General features: G+C 43.3%; 1 protein-coding gene across 13 annotated transcripts in view; it reads right to left on the reverse strand.

The window, feature by feature from the left end:
- Positions 1-13,313, reverse strand: part of kiaa1109 (KIAA1109) — a 40,370-nt gene that overhangs the window by 10,833 nt on the left and 16,224 nt on the right. For 5 of the 13 annotated variants that reach the window (XM_079572929.1, XM_079572926.1, XM_079572932.1 and 2 more), the window contains 34 exons: positions 13,059-13,261; positions 12,787-12,984; positions 12,497-12,708; positions 12,279-12,430; positions 12,045-12,195; positions 11,805-11,957; positions 11,491-11,731; positions 11,206-11,354; positions 10,662-10,893; positions 10,344-10,496; positions 9,678-9,862; positions 9,436-9,611; positions 8,770-9,349; positions 8,165-8,363; positions 7,828-8,085; positions 7,611-7,704; positions 7,012-7,062; positions 6,398-6,604; positions 6,064-6,296; positions 5,738-5,982; positions 5,546-5,651; positions 5,261-5,358; positions 4,982-5,170; positions 4,724-4,892; positions 4,436-4,647; positions 4,062-4,145; positions 3,235-3,433; positions 3,052-3,115; positions 2,703-2,931; positions 1,762-1,892; positions 1,556-1,679; positions 1,347-1,459; positions 1,187-1,277; positions 931-990 (listed from right to left, as the gene is read on the reverse strand). In XM_079572929.1, the coding sequence (XP_079429055.1) occupies positions 931-990; positions 1,187-1,277; positions 1,347-1,459; positions 1,556-1,679; positions 1,762-1,892; positions 2,703-2,931; positions 3,052-3,115; positions 3,235-3,433; positions 4,062-4,145; positions 4,436-4,647; positions 4,724-4,892; positions 4,982-5,170; positions 5,261-5,358; positions 5,546-5,651; positions 5,738-5,982; positions 6,064-6,296; positions 6,398-6,604; positions 7,012-7,062; positions 7,611-7,704; positions 7,828-8,085; positions 8,165-8,363; positions 8,770-9,349; positions 9,436-9,611; positions 9,678-9,862; positions 10,344-10,496; positions 10,662-10,893; positions 11,206-11,354; positions 11,491-11,731; positions 11,805-11,957; positions 12,045-12,195; positions 12,279-12,430; positions 12,497-12,708; positions 12,787-12,984; positions 13,059-13,261 (5,941 nt within the window). Of the gene's footprint in view, positions 1-930; positions 991-1,186; positions 1,278-1,346; positions 1,460-1,555; positions 1,680-1,761; positions 1,893-2,339; positions 2,520-2,702; positions 2,932-3,051; positions 3,116-3,234; positions 3,434-4,061; positions 4,146-4,435; positions 4,648-4,723; positions 4,893-4,981; positions 5,171-5,260; positions 5,359-5,545; positions 5,652-5,737; positions 5,983-6,063; positions 6,297-6,397; positions 6,605-7,011; positions 7,063-7,610; positions 7,705-7,827; positions 8,086-8,164; positions 8,364-8,769; positions 9,350-9,435; positions 9,612-9,677; positions 9,863-10,343; positions 10,497-10,661; positions 10,894-11,205; positions 11,355-11,490; positions 11,732-11,804; positions 11,958-12,044; positions 12,196-12,278; positions 12,431-12,496; positions 12,709-12,786; positions 12,985-13,058; positions 13,262-13,313 lie in introns of all 13 variants that reach the window. The other 8 variants (XM_079572921.1, XM_079572927.1, XM_079572922.1 and 5 more) reach the window with 5 other exon arrangements.

Below are 13,313 nucleotides of genomic sequence, written 5' to 3' on the forward strand. Positions count from 1 at the left end.
TGAGTGAAATAGATGTGCAAATTGAAATAAAATCAGAAATGACTTTACACAGTTCACCAGCACAACCCACTTTGAAATGAGCTGGAAGATCATGCATTTCCAAGGCGTAATGATAGACTAAGTGACATGATGAGCATGAATAATACCCAGACGTTTAGATGAAGCACACTCCAGCAGCAGCATTATCAACACATCCCAGAAACAACACATGGCAACTACAGGTACAGCTTTGATTGATCCACCTTCATTATTGTTGCAAGACAGATTTTGAAGCTTGTCTTAATGATTGACTCCAAAAAAGCCCTGAACCAAGCAGGCAGGAAAGCAACCACCAACACTCAATTTATATACAGAATTTGAGTTTTAGAAGTGGCAAAAGATTAGACGATTTTATTTTAATGAAGCATAGACCGGATTTAGTGATAAAACATTTTCAGATGACAGAGTTGAAGTGATTTTGTATGTTACGTGAAATGAGTAAATATGGATTTTTTTTTCATAAGCTATGTGCAATTTTCCAGTGGTTTGGAGGCACACCGAAAGCTGTTAGGAATCAGCGGCTGAAGAAAGAAAAGCATATTGAAATACTCATGCATTTCAAGTCAGGATGAGAATGTGTGAATGTCTAATCCAATAAACAGCCTTCAACAATACACTGACTGCGTATTGTAATAACTCGGTTATAGGTGGATATTGTGTAGTCAAGGACAATCAAATCCACATTGTTATTTACTTCTATATACTTAGAAGAATTAAACATGGATGCATTAACATACAAATCTAATATCATACACAGTGCTCTGAATGTTTTCAACAGAATCATTCATCATCCTGATTTGAGTTTGCATCTGCTGCATCTTCCAAAGAGAAAACAAACTTTTGTTGGTGTTGGTTAGACGTCAGACTTAGTTTGATTTTTGTACCAAATACCTTAAACACTTCTCCTGGACTGTTGGGGGCATGAGCAGGATCCAAGGCCTGATTATTAGTCTTAAATTGGACACAAATTAATGAAATTAAAGGAGTCATTTTCTATGTTTAAATTAATTTCCAAATCAAACCATAAGAGTTAGTTGTATATCTTCTAACATTTATACTAATTGAAGCACATGATTTTTGTGTAGAAATAAAATACATAAGAGAAAAAAGGTATTACTACTCTGTCTAAAGAATAACAAGGTTTTACCGGGTCCTGAATGTTGAAGGTGACTCGGGGTCCAGGGGAAGCCACATCAATCCTTACATCAGGAAAGTCCTCCATATCTCCTATTCTGGAGCTGCAAACACAGGCGCTATGACACTTGCTAGAATAAACAGATGGTTCAGGACAGTAAAACAGAACATACCTCTGTCTGTCCATCCTTTTCAGAGGGGGTCTCCCAGCTGCGGCAGAGATGCTTTTGGACCTGTTGTAACTTGGTTTGTAGCCAAGGCCCCACTTATCCTTTAGGGAGGCCGCCTGACACAGAAAAAATACAAAGTCTCAAAACAACAGAACAGGGAAGCTGTACAGAGTGGAAAAAGCATAAGGACAGAAAAATAAACCGATATATACCCTCATGCTCGAACGGCGCAGTTTCTTCCTGACGTCTCTCCTGATGTCATTCACAGCCACTGACTCCAGTTGCTGATAGCGCTGGATTTCCTGGTTGATGGTACCTTCACTGGCCCCCAGTTTTCTGAAAGTTGTTCATGGTTGAGGTTAGAAGAGCATGCTAATAGTATTTATTAAGTCCAATGAGTAAACTTGCGAAAAGTTACTTGAGGTCATCGATGACTTTGGCTTGTTCGTTTAGTTCTCTGATGTCCACCACCCTTTTGGTGAACTTCCTTGCTCTGGCATCATTCACCTGGTTGCCCATCATCATCTGGCGTCTGGGGTCCACAGTCTCCTGATGGGTCAGATACATGTTAGGCTAAAAGGAAAGTGTGATGTGAATTTCTCCTCTGACAAGCCCAAGGATATGAAAGAATCAAACCTTCTGTCAACCTTCACACCGCTCCCACATCTGCTTTTATTTTTTTTTCTTAATTTATTTGGAAAGAGTCCACACACCAGAAAGAATAGATCTCAAAACGGTAAAACCACCACCACTATAATCAAAGTAAAAGTATCAGACAACCTTTTCATGGGGGACTGTGCAACACCAATCTAATCTTTATGATCTGCAAGTGAACTCAATGCGGGCACTAAATGCCCAGCAAAACCATTTACTGGTGCTTGATTTAAATGCTATGATTTGAAACAGCCTTGTTCGGCATTTTAGTAAGCAGCACCGCCTCCAATGAAACTGAGATTTGGTTAGCCCCGAGAGTGAATACTCTGTGTGGCTACATACACAGGCCCAGGAGAGCGGTCTTTGGGACCTGGCAGTGCCCGTTCCGGGACGAGGCGAGGCACAGTTTAAGTAGTCTGCTGGGACAGACACACTCTGAGGTCTGGGGCTCAGGCCCAGAATGTGGTTTACCAGACGCTTCCGTAAGGTCAGCCGAGGGCTGAACGGGGTCTCAGGAGGACTCTGTAATAACAGGAACAAGGAAGGGCAGGAGCAACGATCAATATGGCCATGATTTTACCATTAAACCGTATGTTGCAGGTAAGCCAGGTAGTATCAATGTAACATGGGTAAACCGCTCTGCTCACACAGCTTTTTACACATAAACAGCAACATTGAGTAAATAAAAACTATAGCTAGGCATACCATATGAAGGTAGGTGGTAGGTGACATGGAGTCAGCTTCGTCTTCATCAGAAAGGTCAGCCATATTGACTGAATTGAGGTCACCAATGTCATCGGTGTCCTCCTCTCCGGTCAGTGATGTCAAAGTGTTGCCGAGAGCATTGAGGCGCTTCCCAATGTTGGGGTCCATGTGAACATCAATGCCACACATTTTCCAAAGTACGTTCAGTGTCCAAGTACCAGCGCTGCTGCTCTCTGTTTAAGGTAAAGACACGCAGAGGAGCAGGGGAGGGGAAAGTGAAGGTTTGTGCTTATTGTGCATCTTTAGGATGTGATCAATATTTTATAGAGCTGCAGATAAATAAAAGAACTTGCCTGCAGAAGCTTGTCCTGTGGTTCTCGAGCAGACTTCATAAGTACCATCTGGGACGATACCTATACACAGACACACAACAAAGACAGACAGTCAGCTCGGTCTCAACATCCTTGACCTGCAGAGGTTACAAGAAGTTCATCATATAGGAGTGCAGTCTATAAGTGGATGTTGCACTCACATGCATTCATCACCAAGTCTCCTCGTATTTCAGGCTTCCAGTCGTCCCAGGAGGTCTCAAAGCCCTCAGCAAAGCGGATGCAGAAGTTTTTGAAGTGTCCTTTGCTCACCAGAGACTCAGAGGAGCAGGCAGTGATCAGTGTGCTCTCTATGGTCAGGACCAGAGCGGAGCCAGTGTCGAAGTCTATGCTGTGGTTGGCCTGTAAGAAGAATCCAAGATGGCAGTGGTAAAATGTGATCATGGGCTTATAAAAGGCAAAGTATCTTTTGAATTATTTTTGAATAATTTGAAGGTATTTTGGGGACACATTTTTAGTTATGTTTCACAGGATAGAAGCATTTGCAAAGCAAAAGTAAAAGTAGAAACCTTTATTTATTTAGATTTTGATCAATTCTATCAATAATTGTACTTCTTTGAGAAGTCATCAGTCATTAATTGATCATAATCCAGTCATTCTGAGAGTTTGCCAAAGAGTCTTGGTAATGATCTGCACATTTTCAGGACAGTAGTAGTTTATACAGTAGCTCTGAGTAATTAGAGCTGTAGGACAGCACACATTCACAAGTTAAGTCCCTCACACCATGTTGCCACACAGATGCAGTTTTAGGCCCAAAAACTGCCACAACCGCTTATTTAAAGACCCCGAAGCCAGCCAACACACCACTTAAAGCTGCAGTTGTTATGTCAGGTGACTGTCAGTAGAAACGTTACTGTTAATGTGAACTGCACTTTTCACATTCAGCTATTTTTTTATAAAAAGGCACAGTGATCATAGTAAGTCATTTCCCCACAACAAGCCACAGAAAAAGTAATGAAACACAAGTTACTTTTCGTGCATTTTTATTGCAGCCTACTGATGTACTTGTCCCAGCCTCAGAGCTGTTGACCTCCGTAGCTGGCACTTGTCCTTTCTATGGAATAAATGACACAAAATAGCTCATCTTGTGTGCACATTTAGAACAAGAGAACTACATGATGTTTGGCATGACAGTCGCTCCATACAAATTATACTGTATGTGCAGGCAATGGTGAGTGCCCAATGGGTAGTTGCTGAATGTAGCTAGGCAAAAGAGTTTCTTAACAAAAAATGGGGATTTGCCAAGTTATTTATAGTAAACCACTGGATAATACAAATAGAAAAACATACAGTACATATACAGGGTTAAAAAGTCACAAGTGCTGTAAATGCAACATGACTCACTTGTGAGGTGCTGGTGATGGGCAGGCAGATGCCCAGATCATTGACGGTCAGTTGCAGGAAGAGGGTGCCCAGGGCCTGGGCAGAGGTCTGCTGAATCCCTGGTAGTTTGTCCACCACCTCTTTGGTGGCCATGTGGATGTCCTTGTTCAGAGCCAGGCGCTGTTCATTCCAGTTGTCATATGCAGCCTTGTAATTCAGCCAGAACAGCACCGCTGGATGAGACAAAATAAGAAAGCTAAATTAATTACTGAGACAAGTCAAAATGATCTTAGATGAAAATCTACAAACCTCTGTCAAAAGCCACTGGCTGAGCAAAAACGATGGGTCTGTTGAGAGTGATAAGAACCGCCTCTTTGTCTGAGGAGCCGCTGATCTCCTCCTGCAGAGCGTTCCTCAGGCCAATGCGAGTTTTGAAGTATGCCACCTGATGGAAGTCTGAGCCAGCCTCTTCATACACCTTTGGTAAGAAAAGAGGAAGTAAGACTTATTAACCTCTGAAAATCTGGAGGATTTCTATGTAGAAGATATACTTTTGCTTTGCCCTACCTGGTGCCTGACAATCTGTCCAAGAGCAAGGTTGAGGTCAACTTGACATTTGCCAAAAAGTTTAAGGTAACTGCGGCTGCCACCGGGTTGGGCCTTGCACTGGATTCTGTTGGACAGCTCCAGCTCAATCAGTCCAGTTTCAAAGCGCACAGCTCGCATGGATGGAGTAGTGGCTGTCATTTGTATTCCCTAAAAACAAGGATAAACCTCTTACTACTTGTAACGAAGACTCAGGCTTGTAAAGATAACAGGGTTCAGGTTATGTTTAAAAAAAAATACCTTAAACATGAGGCTGACTGAATAAAGCAGAATCTTTGGCTTATCAGCATCTGTGGAGGTGTCATACTCATTCCACAAAGGAATGGGTTGTTCTCCTCCTATGAGAATGAGAACCGAGTACATACAATTCAATGGAATGCAAGTGTAGAGAAACAATAGCTGATGCTAAATAAATGACTCATATTACTTTTAAAACATTGCTTTAGTGCAATAATTTCACATTATTGTTTCCCTAAGTACACCTTAACCTTAACCTTAACCTTAACCAGTGTAATGGTGAAGTACCTGAAACTTTCTGGATGACCTCATTGACTTCCTTCATGAAAACCTTCTGCAGAAAAACCAGGTGGTTGAGCAGATCTGTAGTCAGGTTATGTTCAAAAGAGCCAATCTGCATACAAGAATGCACAGGAGATGGTTAGGCATCATCTTAAGCTACAAAAAACATTTTGTCAGCAATGATATGAACTGTCAAACCTCAGCAACACAGCGCAAATAATTTCCTTGCAAATAGTTTCCTTGCTTGGTTGGAAAGTCATCAGGTGCCCATCCATGGTCTGAGTGAGTGTCATGGTCCTCCATGATGTACTCTCCAGACATTGTAACCGGTGGTAGAGTGAGGCTGGCTGATGGCGACATGGTGGACAAGTCCACTGGTGACACTTTGGACTGGAAGCAGAGCTTGTGGTTTGGCAATTCAAAAGTGAAGCTGGTTTGAGCCCCTAGTTGTGCAGAGCATAAGCTATTACCACATGATGTGTTGAAGAACATGTAAATGTCTGAATACTCTGAGAGGCACTCACCGGTCATGCCATGGCTCTTCATGCGGCCCATCTTATACTCTGCCTTGAGTGATGGCAGCAGTGCAGCTCCAATTGTAATACCATCCATCATGGCACTGAATTTAAGCACAATGGGCTTCTTCTCCAGACCCTCAGGAAGTTGAGGAAACTCATTGGCTTCAACAGGCGTCTGATTGATGCTGGAGGCTTTGTCGGAAGGCTGTGGGGTGGGTGTGTCCTCACGGTTTGGCTGACTGTATTCAGAAACAATAAAATAAGATTGACATTGAGGTATTTATTCAGAGATTATTCAGTCTGATCCTGTTTAAAAAGAATTGAATGAAAGAGCACATACACATTAGAGGGTTGGCGAATGAGGTCTGATATTTGCTTGGAGAGCTGGTGGGAGCTGCGCACCATCATGCTGTGCAAAGTAGCTGGATGCTGGGGAATATTGATCATGATTGCCCCCACTTTGAAAACAGCTGCGTTATTGGTCTTGAGTCCCCGCTGGGCACTATATAGGGCTTGAGACTTGGCAATGTTGCACTTCACTACCGTTCTGAAAGAAAGGAAAAAAAAACAAGATGTTCCAAATAAATCGCACTCTTCAAGATAATGACGGTAACAACATTTAACCAGGCCAAAGTCATGCACCTTTAGGATGGCATTCACATGAAAAGGAATCAAATGGATTTTACAACGATGCCATACAATATTGAACATGGTCAGGAAGACATGTAAATCAAACTTCATACATTTTAAGAAATAGACTAATGGAAATATGATTTTTTTAGACTAAAATATCAGAGAGAGATATTTTAGTGCAATGTATGTCCAATTTTTCAACATACAAAAACACCGAGATCCGAAACGGCATGTGGTGACGAATGATGATGTACAATAAGGGCAGGTTGAGAGAAGATTGACAAATGGAGGCTCATCTTAATGTTTACAACAAGCACATACAGAAACTCCTGTTTAGCTGTGCTGGTGGGAGATGTTGGGAAATCCTCCAGTCTATGCACAGTTGGCAGAGAGGGCAAAAAAAAAGTAAAAGAGAAGAACAGAGGGATGCATGAGACAGTGCTAAGTACTAACATCGAAGGCTTAATCTCATTTGCCCCATTCCTATTTGACCAAAACGGGTACTCCCAACATCATCACAAAGAGCGGTATTTTAGAGCGTTCTGAAATGGCCTGAGAGGAAACAGTGTTTTTGAACATCTAACTTTGACGCTCAGTGAGAACACAGATTCATTGCTTTGCCTGGATGCATGACTGCAGGGCTTGTAACTTGATTAAGGTTGTTGTGTTTTAGGGAAATTGCTTTCAGAGCTGGAACAGCCTTTGTAATTGGCTCTAGCAAAGTAGAAATAGGCTCTTACAGACAAACACTTTACCCTTTTCTTATTATACTTATGTTGAAGGTACAATGTGAAGGCAAGACTGATTAATATTATTAGTAAATCAGTTGAGATGTTGACACTAGAATTGATCCAATACACACAATAAACCAAGGGTTAGACCTGACTGCAATCAGTATATTTAAATAAGACTTCACGTACTGAATGTCGGGTGTAATGCCCTCCAAGAGAACTATGTTAACTCCCCCTATGTGAGCGGATGCACAGGTCTCAGTCATTTTCTGGTGCAGAATATCTAGGGAAAGAAAATAAAGAGATCTTTTATCATTCGCAGTAGAGTACAATGATTGATTGATTTGCATAAATGGAATAAAAACTTTAGTAAACTGTTGTTGCTACTTCAGGACCTCGAACCCACCTTTCATCTTCTCCTTGAGAGTAAAACTTCCATGAATCTTCTTAAGCTCCGCCTCCATGGTCAGTCCACCAATATCAGCCTCTAGGTGCGTCCTGTTGACCATGCCGATCCCGAACACGATGAGGGTGACGTGCTGCGGCTCTGAGCTCACTAGGCTTCTCCTCCTGCCTCCTGACGGCTTGTTCGGCGTGGTGGGCTCCTGTTGCTCATTCTCAAAAATCACTTTACAGAGTGACTCGGAGGGTCTTCGTCCAGTTTCTATACAATTAATAAGAAAATGATTACTATTTACCATAAAACCAGGGACGTGACAAAATATACCGCTGCCATGGCTAACCTGTGAGGCAGTTCTCTGGAGAGTTTTTCTCCAAGATGCCCGTTGGATCAGAGATGAGAGAGTAGAAGTTTAACAGCTTGTACATGTTCTGCCAACATTCTGCTGATGGCTCACTCTGCTCCGACACCGTGATGGAGTCAGAGTCATCCATCTGGATGGCCATGTGGTCCGCCACGTCACGGGAACCCTTCCGAGACACCTGCAATCATAACACAATAATGAGGCAATTTCACAAGATCACTCCATTATTCTTTTCAAACATGTATGACATCTTTGAATGGAATGTCCACCATGTAATACTTGTAATCAGCTGGCGCCACCTAGTGGTAGCAAAGCCTTTTCAGCAACTCAATAAGGTGGAAGCCAATCCATATACTGATGCAAAACATGGACAAGAGTTAAAAAGGCTGCTCATTTTCTTAGTTCTAATTACTTTACAGGATTGCTTGTTAACAATGTTAACACATTTGAAAGTGTGACAACATAAAGGCAAATACTAGAATGACTAAATACTGTTTGTTCAATGCTATGTTACTACATTTAATAATACTACATTTAAACAAGAGGCAACAACTGACAATAAGAGTGATCATCCTTTTGTTCACCTTTGATGTGCGTCTCTCAGACCGCCCAAGAGAAGTGCGCCCCCGTGGTTCCCTCCTCCCCAGCGTGTCCATTCCTGACGGAGGTCCATTTGGGGGCACACCTCCGCTCAGGCCTGCTCCTCCCCCTGCACCTGCCGCGCCTCTTTTCTTCAAAGTCTGCGTGGCGCTGCGACCTGCTCCGTTGATGCTGCCCCTTGAGCTGCGGCTGAAATCTGATGATCTGAAATGGCGGTAGGGCCGGGCCTTGAAGGTGGGTGTGGGAGAAGCAGAGCCCGCGGTGTAGCGACTGAGCTTGATGTCGGTCTGTGTGGCCTTGATGTCGTCGATCATAGTGCTGAACTGGTGGATGAGGCGCACTAGGGCCATGTCCACACGCTGGCTGATGGCCTGGCAGGCAGTAGTGAAGTCACAGTGGAATGTGTTGTAGTGACGCCGGTTCAAGTCATGGAAAGACAGGGGGGCCGCAGTGGGGCCCTGTGGAGCGCTGGTGGACTTCTCCATCACAACAGCATTTACGCTGAACGTCTCAATCAACAGGGCTGGCTTGAACTCCAGAGGAGGCAGGTTTACCATGCCTTGTCTTTGCAATAGAAGGAGGCAAGAATAACACTTAAAAAAGTCAACAAAATAAGGAGAGGAAAAAAGGAAAACTGTCAGATTTTTTACCTTCTTGTTCTTTTGCTCTTTCGTTCTTTAGATGTATCTGAATCAACAATGTCTGCTCTGAGACGTTCAAGGTTTCCAGAAAAAGACAGGTGTTCTCCGAAATACATTTTATAACTTAATGGAGTGGCGTCCTGAGCCTGTATACCAGTGTAGCTTAGCAGTGGTTTGAAAACAACCTGAACAGCAGATAAAAACAGTATTAGCAGGTTATGTTTTGCCTTTTTTGCCTTTTGGAGAAGTACCTGGGCATCAGCCAGCTGAACAGCGGCTGGACACAAGTTGCCCTCCTCAACGTCAGCGATGTCCTCCTGGCTGGTGCTGTGCTGGGAGTGCTGGGACTGGGTTCCATCCAGAGTGTTCTGGTCACTGGATAAAACTGTGTTGAAGTCTGACGCTGACGGGATGGTGGGCAGATTACACGTCCCGCCTACAGTATAACGGGATTTGTCAGATTAGTGAACGTGCAACTCATTTTACAATGTAATAATAAACATGTATGAAAATGCTAATACTTGATTACTTAATATAGTGAAGTTGGCTCTAATGAAACAGTAAGTACAACAGAAAACTACAAAGTGCTCTTGTATATTTCATGGTTCATTTAAAAGTTGTTCTGGGGTAAAGGACTATCTACAAACAAGCAACAGGTGACTGTCACATAACTGATTTGCTTACCAAAATTGTTAAGGGATTTCTAGAAGGACATTCTAAAGCTAAACTCGACTAGACAGATAACAATCGGACAACAACAACAACCTTGACCTCCTTCTGGACTAATTGGTGGTAGTCGAGTATACTGGTATAAACTATCCAGAGATACGCATTCCGGAGAGTCTTGCAAAACAACATTTTAAGTATCAATTATTATTGAACATGTCACCAGACAATCAAATTACATAATTTCAGACCTGTTGGCAAGCTGTTGCGTGGGGCAGGTGAGTCCTGGGTAACACCGCCAGTTCTGCCACCCACTGCATTGGACATCCAGTTATAAAAACTTACAGAGGATGGTGCAGACAGCAGTGGATGTTCTGTCAGCATGTCTGTTCCAATGTTGTTCCCTGAGATGACAAAAAGGCATTCGAAGTTGCCAGTTCAGATAATTTATTATTCATAATTTTGCAATGAAAATTTCCTGAATATGAACTTCCTGAACCTATTGTCTTTAGAAATGTGAACGATTATAATAAATGAATCATGCTATTGAAAAGGCTTAATCTGAGTACCTGTCTGAGTGAGGGAGCTGCCCTTGGCTGCAGCTGCAGTAGACGGCTCATTCCTCTGGGGGGTGCCCTCGAGCAGGTTGTGCAGGCTTCTAAAACTGCCCGTCAGATTGCTCAGGAGACTTTCCTTCCTCGGGCTGTCCTTGGCTGGTAGGCCCGCTCGACTCACATGGGCAGGAGAGTCGGCAGCTGTGTCGCCGCTGGTGTAGCTTAGAGACTGGTACGGATGTGATCCCTATAAGTTTGACAAATGAAGAGGCTTGTGTCAATTGTAAACTATGTAGGCATAACTCAACTCAACTCTAATCTCTCCATCCTTCTTCTCGAGGCATTTCATTTCGTGTGTTACGACAAATGTTCATCGTATTTTACATATGGCCTCAGCACATTTTTTATGCAATTCTCAACAGTACATTCCTTCTCGTTTGCATATCAAAACCAGGTCACTCCCCCTTCTAACATCCAACATGAGCTATCGGTTCCCTTTTCCGTTCTCGCTTCACAGTAAAATGTATGATATTGCATTATAAATACAGTTATCGCATACCTTTATTCTGAGACCAGAGTCATTGTGTGTGTGGGACTTGGACAGCTTCCTCATAATTTCCACTCCACTGACACCACCAGAGTTTGCTTCCTTCGGTGGCGGACGACTGCACACTCCATCCAGCAACATGGTGTGTTCACTCACTGTGGCTTTACAAAAGAATACCAAATCAAACTCTAAGAAGACTTCTCCAAATGCTTAAAAGTGATATATTTTTCTTTCATGAAACTCTCGGCAAACAAATGGTTATTTATTTCAAGCCCTTTGCAAGCAGCAAGCTCCCACCTGCGTCAAACTCAAATTCAGCTCCGTCAGCGCTGGTGTCGCTCTGCAGGGCGCCGCCGTTGTCCAGGCCCAGAACTGTGTCGCTCAGGGTCTGTTGAGGCTCCGTCGGCTTGGCAAGCTGGTTAGGTCTAATCAGACCAATGGCTTTGAAACCCTGAGTCACTACGATAAATTTCATCCATTGCCGTGCCAAAGCCACCAGACCCTTCTTTAGTGTCACTAGTGCTGGAACGCCATCATTCTAATAAAAGAGATACAACAAAAGTTGCAGTGTCCTTTACTTATAACAATGAGCTGTGCAGCCATGTTGATACCATAGTAGCTTCTTCAATGATGGAATAATCTGCTTGTTGCAGATAGCGATGCAGGATGTTGCACAGCAAACAGGAGGGATTCTCGTGCAGATATCGAGCTCTCTTGGTAACCCTATTGTATTTGCTGCGGAATGGAATGTGAATACTCTTTTTCTGTTGGTATGAATATCAGACAAGGATTAGAACCAAACAGGAAAAATTGTAAAACATCAAAAGAGCCAGTTCAGCAGCCTCCCTAACCTCTAAAGCTTCAGTCATTATGCAGCCCATGACAGCACAGACTCGCAGGGTGCCTTCCATGTCCAGTTTGCGGAGGGATGACTTGAGCTGGTCAATGGGAACCAACCAGGCGCCAATGGCAGGTGTAGCTGTGCTGAGGAGATTGAGCTGCCTAAAAATAGCATACGTACAAGCACAACATGTTAGAGATGTACAGAAATTGAAGTTATGCATGATATTATTTCAAACTTGTACCTTGAAATAGCTTCTGAGGGTGAGCGCACATTTGTTGGAGCAGCAAAACTGAACCAGATTTCTCGGATGGTTAGTTTCATGCTGCTGGAGTCAGGGGGCGGGGGCATAAGGGGCAGATCTTTCTTAAGGTCATCTGACTCAACGCCTTCATCCTATGGAGAATGGAAATAAAAACGTTTAACTCACAGTATCTTGCAGGCCTGTTGACAATTCCTCACCTGGTCATCTGAGTCAGAGTTTTCGTTGTTATCAGACGGGGGACTGAGTGGGTCATGAGGCAGGTTGTCATCAGAAACATCTGTGCTGTAGCCGCTGCCTGTCTGTGAGCCTGTGGAGCCGTTAGATTTTGACGTTCCGGTCTTCCCTCCCGCGTCTGTGCGGCCCATCACTCCAAATGCATTGTAAAGAACAGCACCTGATTGTCGACCCCCTGCATAAAGAAAGGTTTTCATCTATAGTAATTTGTCCATTCAAAGCAATATCTGCTTGTAAAAAAAACAGGTTCTACCTTTGACAGTGAGATTCTCAATGCCACATTCAAACATGATCCAGCCCCATTTCTCCAGGGATGTCATGGAGCGACTAAGGTCACCTCCTGAGCTCTGATCAGTCTCATCCACCACTGAAAACTCATCCATTTCTTCAAGGCCAAAGAGCACTTTGGATTTCTCAAAAGGAATTGCTGTAATGGCACAAGTGCCAATATCTGCAGAAAGAAATATGTAACTATAAAGTACTTCTGAAATTGGTCTCAGTGAAACAGCCAGAGTTTACACTGACCTGTGGAGTCCAGGCCTCGGAGCTGGCTGTGAATGCGGTGGATGTTGAGTCTAGCAGCAATTTCTTTTCCTTTCTCAATTCCTGCATTTGAGCGCAACGAGCCTGAAGACTGTGGCTGCATTTTGGTGGCTGAGGCGTACTTCTCCAGCATGACTGAGGGTCGACCGTGTTCTGTTGTGTTAGGCGTCTCCTCCACAATCCCTCTAAAACCAGAGCAATTTGGTTCCTTTGAGTTTGTATAAATGTGTGCTACTT

This window comes from Gobius niger (assembly GCF_951799975.1).
Source record: "Gobius niger genome assembly, chromosome: 16".
Taxonomy (NCBI): domain Eukaryota; kingdom Metazoa; phylum Chordata; class Actinopteri; order Gobiiformes; family Gobiidae; genus Gobius; species Gobius niger.